The sequence below is a fragment of the Hemiscyllium ocellatum genome, chromosome 4 (assembly GCF_020745735.1).
Source record: "Hemiscyllium ocellatum isolate sHemOce1 chromosome 4, sHemOce1.pat.X.cur, whole genome shotgun sequence".
Classification (NCBI taxonomy): Eukaryota; Metazoa; Chordata; class Chondrichthyes; order Orectolobiformes; family Hemiscylliidae; genus Hemiscyllium; species Hemiscyllium ocellatum.
The window spans coordinates 103,765,989-103,779,345 of record NC_083404.1 but is presented as its reverse complement, the minus strand read 5'-3'; the positions used below and the strand labels follow the sequence as shown (position 1 = coordinate 103,779,345).

Below are 13,357 nucleotides of genomic sequence, written 5' to 3'. Positions count from 1 at the left end.
CTGTAAATAGGAAATGGGAGCAGAACATTCGGGAAACTTTTGGTCAGTCGGCATTTGAAAACAAAAAACAGCAAATCTAATGTTTCAGGTGAAGACCCATTAAACCAAGCCAATTTTCTAAGATTTGTGTATTCCTAGCACTTTGACTTGAGAGAGGAAAGATTTAAAAGGGACCTAAGAGGCAACTTTTTCACACAGAGGGTGGTACATGTATGGAATGAGCTGCCAGAGGAAGTGGTGGAGGCTGGTACAATTGCAACATTTAAAAGCCAGTTGGATGGGCACATGAACATGAAGAGTTTACAGGGGTATGGGCCAAGTGCTGGCAAATAGGACTAGATTAGGTTAGGATATCTGATCAGCATGGAAAGTTGGACTGAAGTGTCTGTTTCCATGCTATAAATCTCTACGACTCTATTGCAATGTAACAATGCACCAGTCATTTCATCTGCAAAAAAACCACTTAAGTTTCAAATTGCCTCATACAAAATGTTGTTGACAACAGCATCTCTCAATACAAGTTATCTTCTGAATTAATGGCAGCCTAATCAATGCTATAAAGTATGAAACTTGAAATCCAAATCAAATTACCTATGGAGAGTCTCTTCGGTAGATGTCTCTTGTTGAACACTTGGGAACATCTGTGCAACTGTCACAAAGGACAAATAATTTAAGACAAGTTGAGAAAGCTAAACTGAAAACAACATTACTGACAATAACCTGAAAGAACACAGACTGCTTCCACTTATACATGTCCTGTTTACTTGCAGGGAAACATTGCAAAATAGTTAACATTAGAGGAACAAATGAGTAGGAGATAATCAGGTAAGGAAAATTGCAAACAAGGGTGTGAACCTAGTCGAAAGAGACTCTTTAAAATTTAGAACTGTTTTACAATAGAAATCTTTCGAGGAACAAAAAGCTAAAACATTGTCAGTTTGGAACACCTAGAAATGAAATGCAGCCAATTCTGATAGTCACAATATCAGCAGGCTCAATGCTCAAAACTCCAACCCTCCCCCAAAACATTAAACTTGGACATAGCACATTGCTATTCCTTGCAGAAACTAATATGTAACCAGGTCATTCTGAGTCGAGGCTCTAGTATTGGCACATGCACTCCTCCACATTGAAAAGCAACTTATTTAATGGCTGACTGCCAATAGCCACTAATGGTAAGGGCAAAGGAAGTGGGGATACATCAGAGGAATGCAGAGTTGTCAGTGGTTTCAAGGCAGAAGTGCAGGGGAAGACCTAGAGGGATTTGAACATAAGAATGAATATTGTAAATTAGAGACAAGCACGGGGTTATGGGACAGTGGGACTTGCCACTATTATAGGGCAGAAAAGCTTTCTAAGAGTTCAAGTCTACAGTGGGTAGAGACATGAAAATGGCTTAAGGAGTAAACTGGTTGGTTCTGAGATAACAGATACAGGGATAAGGGTTTCAGCATCAAATGATCTGAAGCAGGGACCAAGACAGATAATACTAGTGAGACACACACACACACACACACGAGATAAAAAAGTGAACTGTGAGAGAGAGAAAATGCACGCTACTTTAAATACTGAACAAAATACATCTATATATAGATCAGCGAAATGAATATTTTTGTACCAGGTAATGAAGTTGACAATGCAGGATACATTTCTGATGCTTGTCCAACCTTTAACAGTCAAACCCTGAAAGAAGAGAAGATCAATTAAAATTAAATATACACAAAATGATTCTGATGTATCTTTAGTATTCACAGTAAAAGTATCATATTTGAACAAAACCTTTTATCACAGCATCAAGACTAGGCAAGAGCTCTGGAATTTTTGGATTCCTAATACAAAAGAACATTTGTTTCCAAAAATAGTTGACTTGGGCTGGACATATCAGCTCACGGAGAACAGTAGGCACATTCTGCACAGAATCTGCATTTGTTGCAGCATGCACTGCCTCAGTTGCAGGTTGGTTTAAGTTTTTCAGAGTTGCATCAGAAAAGTAAAAATAAGATTTAAAAAATGGATGGCAAAAAAAAATCATGGAATATAGAATGGTCAACTATAGGCATAAGCTCACAACCCCGGATCATGGTGCGGAGGAGCTGATGTTGGATTGGGGTGGACAAAGTTAAAAATCTCAACACCAAGTGATAATCCAACAAGTTTAATTGGAAGCACTAGCTTTCAGAGCACTGCTCCTTCATCAGGTAGTCATTGAGCAAGACCATAAGACACAGAATTTATACCAAAAGATTACAGTGTCATGCAACTGAAATGATATATTGAACAAACCTAGATTGCTAAGTCTATCATTTCAGTTGCCTGACATTGTAATCTTTTGGTATAAATTCTGTGTCTTATGGTCTTGCTCAATGACTACCTGATGAAGGAGCAGCGCTCCGAAAGCTAGTGCTTCCAAATGAACCTGTTGGACTATTCCCTGGTGTTATATGATTTTTAAACTTTGTACACCCTGGATCAGAAATGCTTCCCATATCCACCCAAGTGGGAATGAATTCTGAAGCACTTCCAAATGATCTTACAGTTTATTTCTGATATTATTCCATCCGAAGCAGCTGGGGGCTGTTGGGTAGGGAGAAGGAAGACAATATGGATTTGCATCAGGTCCTAAAGGAATTGTTTTTGATTTTTGATCAGCGCAAAAAGAAATCCTTCGGATTTTGACGATATAAAACAGTTATATCAAATTCAGCAGTTAGTGTGTGCACATTAATGTCCATTCAGGCAGCATCTAAGGGGCAGAAGAGTTGACATCTGAAGCAAAAGCTAATGTGGTGGTTCTGCGGGGGGGCCTTTGCCTCCCCCCCACCGCCGCCCAACATTCCTGATGAAGATCTTATGCTTGAAACGTCGATTCTCCTGCTCCTTGGATGCTGCCTGTCTTGCTGTACTTTTCCAGCACCACACTTGCTGACCCTGCAATCTGCAATCCTCACTTCCAACTGTCCATTCATAGCCACTGAAGTCAAAAAGAGCGAGATTTAAAAACGGGTAGTGAATTTGATACCACCCATTTAACACCTAAGTTATAATTCCCTACAATTAGGTAAAAAAGTTTGATAGCTTTGAGAGATGATGGGCACGGTGGCACAGTGGTTAGCACTGCTGGCTCACAGCACCAGATTCAATTCCAACCTTGGGTAACCGTCTGCGTGGGTTTTCTCCGGGTTACTCTGAGGGTCAGTGTGGACTGGTTGGGCCGAAGGGCCTGTTCCCACACTGTAGGGAATCTAATCATAAGATCCACCCACTCTATTTTAATGTGATTGTCACCCTGCTTAGTTTAGTATCATCACCATTTTAAATGGTCATGTTGACTGCATCAGCCTACACAGTGAGGGGCGACTGGTCAGTCAGTTCTAGAGGCATTGGTAACGAACAGATTCATCAGAGTCAAGTCCAGAATTAGGAGGGGCAGCAATGCTGGATCATTGTCACACCAGGGCATGCACCTTCCATGGCTTCACTTCCATCTTGGCGGCAGCTCTGTTGCACCTTGCTGTGCCAAAACTCTTGATGTTGTGCACTGGGATATTTCTGACATCCTATAGTCATCCAGCAAATGTAAGTGAAGCAGAAGCCTCAAGGTCAAGGCTACCAGATCAGCAGCCTATTGGCCAGCCCTCCACTACAGCAGTACAATGGATCAGCCTGAGACAATCCCACAAGCCTGCAGTATGAAATATTCCCAACTGTAAGCCTGAGCTGATGGATGCCTTTAAAATTAAAGTAGTTTGACAAGGCAAATACAGAGAAGACATCTCCATTTACAAGTGAAAACAACTCGGGACCATAGATATAAGAAAATCAATCCAAAAGGAATGGCTTTACCCAAACCATCATTAAAATGTGGAATTCGCTATAGTCATTAAGGCAAATAGTTAAGAAACCTCTGAAGAGAGAGTGGAAGTATTTGTTAAGAATTTAATAGAAGGAGATACCATTGGGTTAAATATTGAAGAAAAGGAGGAGGCTCATTTGGATTATATACACTGATATGGATCAGGGGGACTGGATGGTCAGTTCAGAGTAATCCAATGTACTTTTTAAATCTATAATTCCACGTTCTTTGCAGACTGGATGACATTCCTATAATGATCCAAGTGACTGGCACACAGCTTTAAAAACAGTAACTTGAGACTGATATTTCAGTCTTAGTTACTAGCCCTTCAGTGATGTACAGCCAGATGCCTTTCAGCACAGGATAACCACTCTCCATTCCGTAATAGTTAACATGTTTTTTTATTTATAGAGCATGAACTACACAGAGATAAGTTCTCCATGATCATTTCCTTTCAGACAACATCTGCCACATCCAAAACTGTGCAGACGGCAGGAGGTCATTCCAAGTTCACGTTCTGTTTTGGTCAGCCCTTACTCCAGTCACAATTTGAAGAGGCATCTACAACTTCCTTCACATTAAAGCAGTTTCTTCTTGTTATTAATTTTAACAGTTGGCAGCATCATGAGGGTCAAATACTGGTAAATTGGAGAAGATTAATTTAGGATATCTAGTTGGTATGGACAAGTTGGGCCAAAGGGGTGTTCCATGCCTTACAACTCTATGACTCTACTTCAAAAGAAATCTGTTGTTATCTGTTTGCTTTAGAACCTTTAACTCTTTATAATGCTGCCAACTTCTCATATTCAAACCAGAGTCAAATCTTCACAAGTCACTCATTTTTCATAAATCATTTTCACACAGGTGAAACCAAAGCTAACACAAAGAACCATACTTCTCAATGGATAGTGGATCTCCCTCCACCTCCACCTCAAGCCCAGTACCTCAAATATGTGCTCCTTTCGTTTAATTGAACTTCTTCTTACAGATTAGCTCATTCAGATAGATTTTTCCTTCTACGCTCATTGGCTGATCAGTTTGGGAATAGTTAGCACAGGAACGGCTGCTCCTATACAAGTGAACACCCCTCCAAACTGGACTGAAAACTTTTGAAGCATGAAAGAGGCAACTTTTGTAACATTAAAGTCAATTACTAATTGGTACATGGTTGAGTGACAACTGGGGAAATGTGCAGATGCATAAATCCATGAAGATTGTTGTAAATGTTGTAGCTGAGTATTGAAAGTGCAGAGGCAGAGTGCTGCATAGAAAATATTTATTGCACTTCCTCTGATGTGCCCTTGGGCGACGTACCAGAAGAAGAATAATTTATGAAATATTTATGTATTTATGAAAATGAAGACTGTTACAAACGTGCAGATCGAATTTTCAAAGAATTTCTCCAGTATTCAGATTGAAATGGTTCTTTTGACAAATTTTATGAATAAAGCATATTTTAAATAAGATGTTGACATTGTTCAAAAACTTTAATCAGAACAATTTTGTCAGAGTTTTATTGCATTACTTACATCACACAAACAGGCCACATAACCCAGTTGGTAGATTGTAGGGTTTGTGCTCTATATTAGCCTTCTGCCACCCTAACAGAACAACACAGCAAATCTCTTCTGCCTTATGCATTCATTGCACTTGGCATTACCATGTGTTGGTGGTAGATAAGGTAATGATTATTAAAGAGTTAATGTTAGATACTGCATCAGGCTTCATCCAATTTGATGAGGTCTTAAGGCCTTGGCTGGAGAAAAGGTAGGAGCTGGTAGGATGAAGATTTATAACTACAGATCACCAATAATATTAGCAACATAGGGCAGACTCTTATAGGGATCGGAACAACATGGACTATGGTGAGACCTGTGATAGAATCAGGTGACATGATCAGTGGTGTCGGTCTGAGTCGGAAAATACTTGCGCCATTTTTTACACTTTTCACAAACATGGCAAGATTTTTGCTAGATGGCAGCAATTTACCAATTGATGGCATTTATTGATTATTAAAATGTACTACTAATGGTCCAAACTGCTTCGCTAATATTCAGTCTCCCATTTTCCCCAAGTTGACAAACAAGCTTGACATTGGGTAAAGTTCAACAAGGAAACCAATACAGATGCCAGGCAAATTCTGCTTGCTGATTGCTCTCAACTGCTGCCATACTGGACACTGGGTAACAACATCTCAGGGTATGCTCCATGGGCTCGGGCCACGTGAACCCCATATCCATTGACAGCAAACAGCCAGCATCTAAGAACCCTCATGGGGCATCTTTGATCCACATCTACTTCTGATTCATTGGGCTGCACCTCAGGCTGCACTGGCAGTAATCAGTGTAATGCTGCAACCAGGACACTGTGCACTCAGGCTCACACCCAGCTCATGGACTGCCACTGGGCTGCATGGTGAGGCTTTTGCTTGCTGTCATAGTGAACAGTCACTCTTAGCCCTTCCTCGATACTCACAAGGGCTCTTTGGCGCAGTGCTAGTACCTCTACCTCCGAACCAGGAGTCTTGGCTTCCAGTCCCACCTGTTCCAGGTGCATGTAATAACAAATCAGAGCAGGTTGATGAGAAACTAGCTACCTGGTTACTCACAGCATCCCTACCTTGCATTACTGTGCAGGCAGAGACACCTGGGCTCATATTGCTTCTGTTATATCTTGCTGTTTCACACAAACACAAAGCCAGGAGATTTGTCATGGGGGTCAGCATGCCTCATTCAAGTCAGGAGGATAACGTTCATTCAGGGAGTCCATGAACAGCAAGTCATGGACAGCCTCTGATACCAGTCCAGGCCCTGCTCGGGTCAGATAAAGAGTCCTCATAATGGACGAGGAGCTAAACATCGGGCAGCCTACCAGCCATCTTGAGTTTTTCTAGTCTACTGGGCCTGTTTTCCTTTCAGAATGAGCAGAGCCCTGGCACTAAGGAAGATGAACATGGGTGGCACAGCTGTTACTTTTGGCAGAGTTGGGGAAGTTTCTTGATTGAGTGAGTGGGAAGTGTAGAGGATGGGCAGGGTACTGCTGTACAGAGTTGGGCTGGGTAAGAGTGGAAAATGTGTTGCTGGTTAAAGCACAGCAGGTCAGGCAGCATCCAAGGAACAGGAAATTCGACGTTTCGGGCCAGAGCCCTTCATCAGGAATAAGGAGAGGGTGCCAGGCAGGCTAAGATAAAAGGTAGGGAGGAGGGACTTGGGGCAGGGGCGATGGAGATGTGATAGGTGGAAGGAGGTTAAGGTGAGGGTGATAGGTCGGAGCCAGGCAGGCTAAGATACTGGGTAAGAGTGAGTGAGGCAAGATGTAGCAGGTTGTAGTGGGAGCATGAGCCTCAATGGGAGCAGAGTAAAGTGGGAGAGACAGAATGAGGATGAGGTCCCAGAGAGAAGATGGTGTTACTTACCATGGCAGAGTGTAATTGGACACTGAGCTTCTTCCTACAATGCTGGGCATGCCTCCAGAGGAAGGTGAGACTGCACTGACCTAGATGGGAGTCTTCGCCAAGGTCAGCACGATCTGGCATTGTGATCTCATCTTTGCATAGCCTCATCTTGCAGGATCTTCAGGATCCTGCCCACATAGCTGGACACAGAGTTCACCCTCATTGCCATGTATAGGCAAATACCAGGAACTGTGCGGGTCAGCTCCAGACTGTCAATGGCTGTCCTGGATGAACCATGGGTTGTCAAAGATGGCACAGGTGCCCTGGATACTGGTGGGATTTCCCCAAGTATCTGTAAAGTGGTGAGTTGTTCTGGAAACAGTGCATGGTAAGATGAGGCCAAACTGGACAGTGGAGATGCCATAGGGTTATAGTCGGAAATTAAACGAGGTGAGTTTGGTAAGATATGGTGATAAAACTGGCTAGACCTTGGCTTCCAAAAGCCTTGATGCAATTTGAATTTGGCTGAAAAAAAAATCCATGAGATTCAGTCAAATATCTGTCTCATGGACATAACTTAGAGTTATACAACACAAACAACTCATGCAGGTTGAACCTGGTTCCTCAAACTAAACTAGTTCCATTTGCCTGTGTTTGACCCATAATCCTCGAAACTGTTCCAATTTATGCACCTGTCCAAATGTCTTTTCAATGTTGTGACTGTCCCTGCATCTGCCACTTCCTCTGGCAGCTCAATCCACATTTCAAATAATGTGTGAAAAGATTGCCCCTCACTTTCCTTTCAAATCTTCCTCCTCTCACCTTAAAATTATATCCCCTTGTTGCTTTCATGCAATTAACCTGATTGCTTTCATTGAAAACAGCCTCCAGTTGTCGAGATTCACTAGTGGCTTTGCCCTACACCAAAAACCAAGTAGGTCCTTAGATCTGGTCAAGAAAGGTGATGGTAGCAACAAACTACCCAGACCCACAAGTTGGTAATAGTTAGCGTCACAACATGTAGACTGATAGGAGGTTTCACATTCTAATCACCCTCTGAGTAAAGAGGTTCCCATTTGGTTTATTAGTTATGATCTCCTATTCCTGGACCCTGGTTTTCATCTCCCCATAGAGGGGGAGCATTTTCTCAATGTCTAATTGTCTTTTTAGAGTTTGCTGATCCTCAAAAGATTTAACATCAGGCAGCTGCAGCTCATCTTGGGCACTGGATTTATGTTTCAGACATTTTCTGCCAGAGCTAGCTACTTCTATCCCTGATTAGTCTGCAATAATTACTGTATGTGTGTATGGACCAAATAAACAACCAGCCTGACTATCACCATTACCGTGCTCTCATCTTCAGGTGCAGAAACTGTACATGAACCTCAATAGCTAATTTTTTGATTACAACGTTTGCAATTTGCCATTCTCATCTCTTTGAAAAGCTGTGCAAAATGTAGCTTGCAGGTTAACGCTTAAAGCCGCATTGAGGTACTTAGCACAATATAATCCATTGACAGATGCCCAGCCAATAAACCATTGCTCCCCGAGTGGGATCTCAGAGGCAGCAATGGCCATGTGGAGCTCTGCTGAAAATGTGTTGCTGGTTAAAGCACAGCAGGTCAGGCAGCTCTGACCATGTGGAGCTCTGACCAATTATACAGCTGCTCTCCTGCTCTCATTGTTCTCATGGAGGCATCCCATCAATTTTCAAACCACAAAATGGGGTTACAGAAAGAAAGGTTTGAGAAACACTGGTGTAAAGCTTGTGAAAAGTCATCAACATTCAACATATTGTGGTATGATTTGGCAAGGAGCAAAAAGAGGTCTTCTGGGTGGTTTCCACAGTCATAAACAATGATATTTGCCTGAACTTTCCACTGAGAAAACCAGTGATATATAGAAAAGGTTAGAGAAGATTATACGGAGGTGTATATGGCACATCTTGTAGCACACATCATAGAATTTTACTCTTAGCACCAATTTGCTGCCCAAGTATAGCTGTCTTGCAGGGAAAAAGAACTCCCATTGGTTTTGGGATTCATGTTTTCCCAGAGGTTCTGAATGAACTTGCTTGCTCCAAAAAAATCACTTACTTTCCCTGTACAATGCAGAAAGCATTCTATCCCTTGGTAAAATGCAGCAAACCAATGTTTTCATACAATCTTAAACTGAATTGGAGAAAATATTCAACACATCCAATCACTTCACATTGTCACTGGGGGACAAGAAAGATGCTAGACTATCATTGACATAAAAATAAAGAACACCTAAAGTAAAATGATTGAGTATAGAGATTAAACTATCTCAATAACTGGTCTTGCATCGAAGACAGGTGCTGTATGTTTAGTCATGGGTTGGAAACTGGAAGTGGAAGATAGTTCAGGGTTCCTGGCCAGCAGAGTGTGCTGCAGGAATGGTATGTGATAGCAAACAGGTGCAGAGGCCAGGGCCCCCAAACTCTGAGCCCCGATCCACAGATTCCAAAACCAAACTCAAAATTTGGTAGTGGACCATTTTATTGGAATAAACAAGCACAAGTCTAAATTCTGTGAGTTTAGCTTCTGCATTTCCTGACAATGTCTTACTAACAGTTGCTTTAACAATTTCCTGCCCTTGTTTATTATGCAATAAAGTCTAAATCAGAAAAATAACCTCACAGTCTAAAAATTATTCTGAGTAATGCTATCATGTGAATGTAGTCATATCATATGCTTTTATCTGGCGTTTATTTAAACTGTTTATCTTAACCTACTGGAGAAAGGAATTTGATAGGAGTGTGTTGGGTATTGGTTTGATAACAGTATCTACTGGTTTGCATTACAAAGTGAAAGCTCCATAGGCCACAACAATTAGTGGGCTCAGGTAAAGCCAACATTTCTGGACCGCAAGACCAATTTTAGATTGTCAGGCGTACCTTGTTATGAAATACAGTGAAGAGTGTTGTGTAGTGTCACCACTCTCCAGCAGCATCTTAAAACACAGAAAAACGCCTTTAGAAATATAACTTTATAGATGGTCAGAATCACCACGGACATTGAAACAGACTTGAAAATTCAGGACAAAAAACACTTTTTCAGACTTTGTATGGTTACTGGTGATCAATTAGTGGTCCCTAATAATTCAGGTATCTTTCTTACACAATACCATACCGAATTTACAATACTGAAACAGGCCAGCCAGCTGAATGGGCATTTTTATTTTACTCGTCCACAAGATGTGGGAATTGTTAGTTTGTATTGTCCATCCCTAACTGTCCTGAAGGTTATGTTGAGCTGCCTTCTCCAACCACTGCTTTCCTTGTGAGTGGGCATTGCTGTTAGCAGGGGAGTTAGAGGATGTTCACTCGGAGACAAAAGGAATTACAATGAAGGGCAAATTAAGATGCTGTGTGGTTTGGACAAAACTGCCTCCATTCCAATCACAGCAGCCCATCCCCTTGTCCTGAGCACAACAGGTCTTTTGGGCCCCCAGTTAGTGGGTCCGTATGCACCTTTCCAACCCCATTCTCTGTGTGGTAGTGCCCCAATGCATTTGCTGTCCTTGTTTTTCTAGGTGACAGATGTTATAGGTTTGGAAGGCAAAGCAACTGTGATGGCTTGATGCAGATCATCTTGTAGATGGTACACGCTACTGCCATTGCATACTAGTGATGGAGGGAATGACTGTTGAGGGAGGTCAATGTGATGCCAACCAAGTAGGCTGCTTTGTTCTGGAATCATCTCAAGCGTCTGGAAGGTTGCTGGTGCTGCACCCATCCAGGCAAGTGAAGTATATTATATCACACTCCTGACTTGTGCCTTGGAAGCGGTGGATGAGCTTTGAGGCTTCAGGAGGTGAATTGCTCACCACAAAATTCCTAGCTTCTAACCTACTCATTAAACTAGCCATATGTTTATACTGCTAGTCCAGCTCAGGTTCTGGTCAGTGGTAACCCTCTGATGTTGCTAGTATGGGATTCAACAATAGAACTTCAAGGGGAGAGGTGTCACGTCTCTTGGTTTATAGGTATTTCAGACTGCTACATCTCGCTGAATCTGGATGTTCTAACAATGGTATTACTTCTCGGGGGGTCCAGTTAATTCAGTTCTCTAGGTGGCTTGAGTATGGTGCAGAAAAACACCAGAAGTGTGGGGTCAATATCCTTACTGGCTATGATAGGTCTCAGGACCATTGTGGTATCAAGGCATTACCTTCAGTTAACAATCCTTACAGAATTAGAATGTGAATTAAGGAGAGAGATAATTTTTCAAAAAACTTAGAAAACAGGAGCTTATTTTGTTTGTCGCGCTATTTTCAGGCAGAGCGTGGCTTCCAACTGTGGGCAAAATATTGAACATTTGGGAGGAAGTGATGTGTCATTATAATTAAAAAAAACTAAAGTGAAATCGATTGCGAAGGAAATTGCCTGGAACACTAAAGCTGCTTTCTTTCAAAAGCTGCTTCAAAACAGCAAGGGACATGCATAACAACTATCCCTGTGCGTGACTGGGCTGATTTCACTCTGCCAGATGTGCTGATAAAGAATATTAGAAAATTCTTTCACCACTGAACAAAGACAATGGATTACTTAAAACAAATCAATCCCTGCAATGGGAGTTTCTTTGAAAGACCTTGTACTTTAACATTTTAAAACAGATTCAGGTTGTTTACTTTCAAATTTAAACCTCCATCACAAATACAAGATGAATTCTGTGGTTAGCACCGGAAACAGCTCAGTTTCTGCTCTGTTCAGCAATTCTGCAATGTAGAGAGGAAGAACTAACTAAAAAAGAAAGAAATTAACAATTGAACAGCAAATACAAGTTCTACAACAACACACAGCACCTTTTATTGTTTGAAAATATATATTTGTTACATCCCTGCAATGAATAAGGAAGAATTATAATTTCATCTTCTCCTGTCTATCCAACAGTGGTTATGGTATATTATGATATATTACAAAAGGCTGTAATATATATGCTTCAGGAACTGCCAGAAGCTCAATCAATTACTTTGAAAACTCCCCATGCACAATTGTTAATGTGTTCATTATTAGGTACATTTATACAGTAGTAAAGACACAGTAGACATCAGCATCCACAACCACAAAAGACCGATCAACTATTGGGGTTTAGGCCCACTTTTGATGAGAGATTAACAGCTGAAAGGTTACCCTGCTTCTTTAAGATATTGGTACCTTTTTACACATTTCCTACATTTTCTATTTGTCATTAGATAGGTAAAAATGCTTGCCATCATATCTTTGCAAAAATTCTTCGCTTTGTTTTTACAAAATATTCTTCAGCTATTTAAGAATTTTGTCAAGGAAAAAGGCATGGGAATTTAGTACAAAAATAAACCATAATGAATGAAATGGGGGTTTTATCTACAGATCCATGCTTTACGAAAGGTCATCGACCAGAAACATTCCTGGTGCTTTCTCCATAGAAGCTGCCAGACCAGATGAGTATTTCAAGGACTTATAGAGCCATAGAGATATACATCACAGAAACAGACCCTTCGGTCCAACCCGTCCATGCTGACCAGATATCCCAACCCAATCTAGTCCCACCTGCCAGCACCCAGCCCATATCCCTCCAAACCCTTCCTATTCATATACCTACCTAAATGACTCTTAAATGCTGCAATTGTACCAGCCTCCACCACTTCCTCTGGCAGCTCATTCCTTACCCATACCACCCTCTGTGTGAAAACGTTGCCCCTTAGGTCTCTTTTATATCTTTCCCCTCTTACCCTAAACCTATGCCCTCTAGTTCTGGACTCCCCGACCCCAGGGAAAAGACTTTGCTCATTTACCCTAGCCATGCTCTTCAATTTTGTAAACTTCTATAAGGTCACCCCTCAGCCTCGGACGCTTCAGGGAAAACAGCCCCAGCCTGTTCAGCCTCTCCCTATAGCTCAAATCCTCCAACCCTAGCAACATCCTTGCAAATCTTCTGCACCCTTTCAAGTTTCACAATAACTTTCCGATAGGAAAGAGACCAGAATTGCATGAAATATTCCAACAGTGGCCTAACCAATGTCCTGTACAGCCGCAACATGACCTTCCAACTGCTGTACTCAATACTCTGACCAATAAAGGAAAGCATACTAAACGCCTTCTTCAC

At 41.6% G+C, this 13,357-nt stretch overlaps 1 protein-coding gene across 2 annotated transcripts in view; it reads right to left on the bottom strand.

Annotated features, from left to right (window-relative positions):
- The window catches only part of tmem71 (transmembrane protein 71), a 55,281-nt gene that overhangs the window by 37,297 nt on the left and 4,627 nt on the right, over positions 1-13,357 (bottom strand). For both annotated transcript variants that reach the window (XR_009644623.1, XM_060823711.1), the window contains exons 2-3: positions 1,619-1,683; positions 592-649 (exon numbers count right to left, since the gene is read on the bottom strand). Coding sequence is in view for 1 of the 2 variants with exons in the window: in XM_060823711.1 (XP_060679694.1) it covers positions 592-649; positions 1,619-1,649 (89 nt within the window). In the remaining variant the exon portion in view is untranslated. The remainder of the gene's footprint in view (positions 1-591; positions 650-1,618; positions 1,684-13,357) is intronic.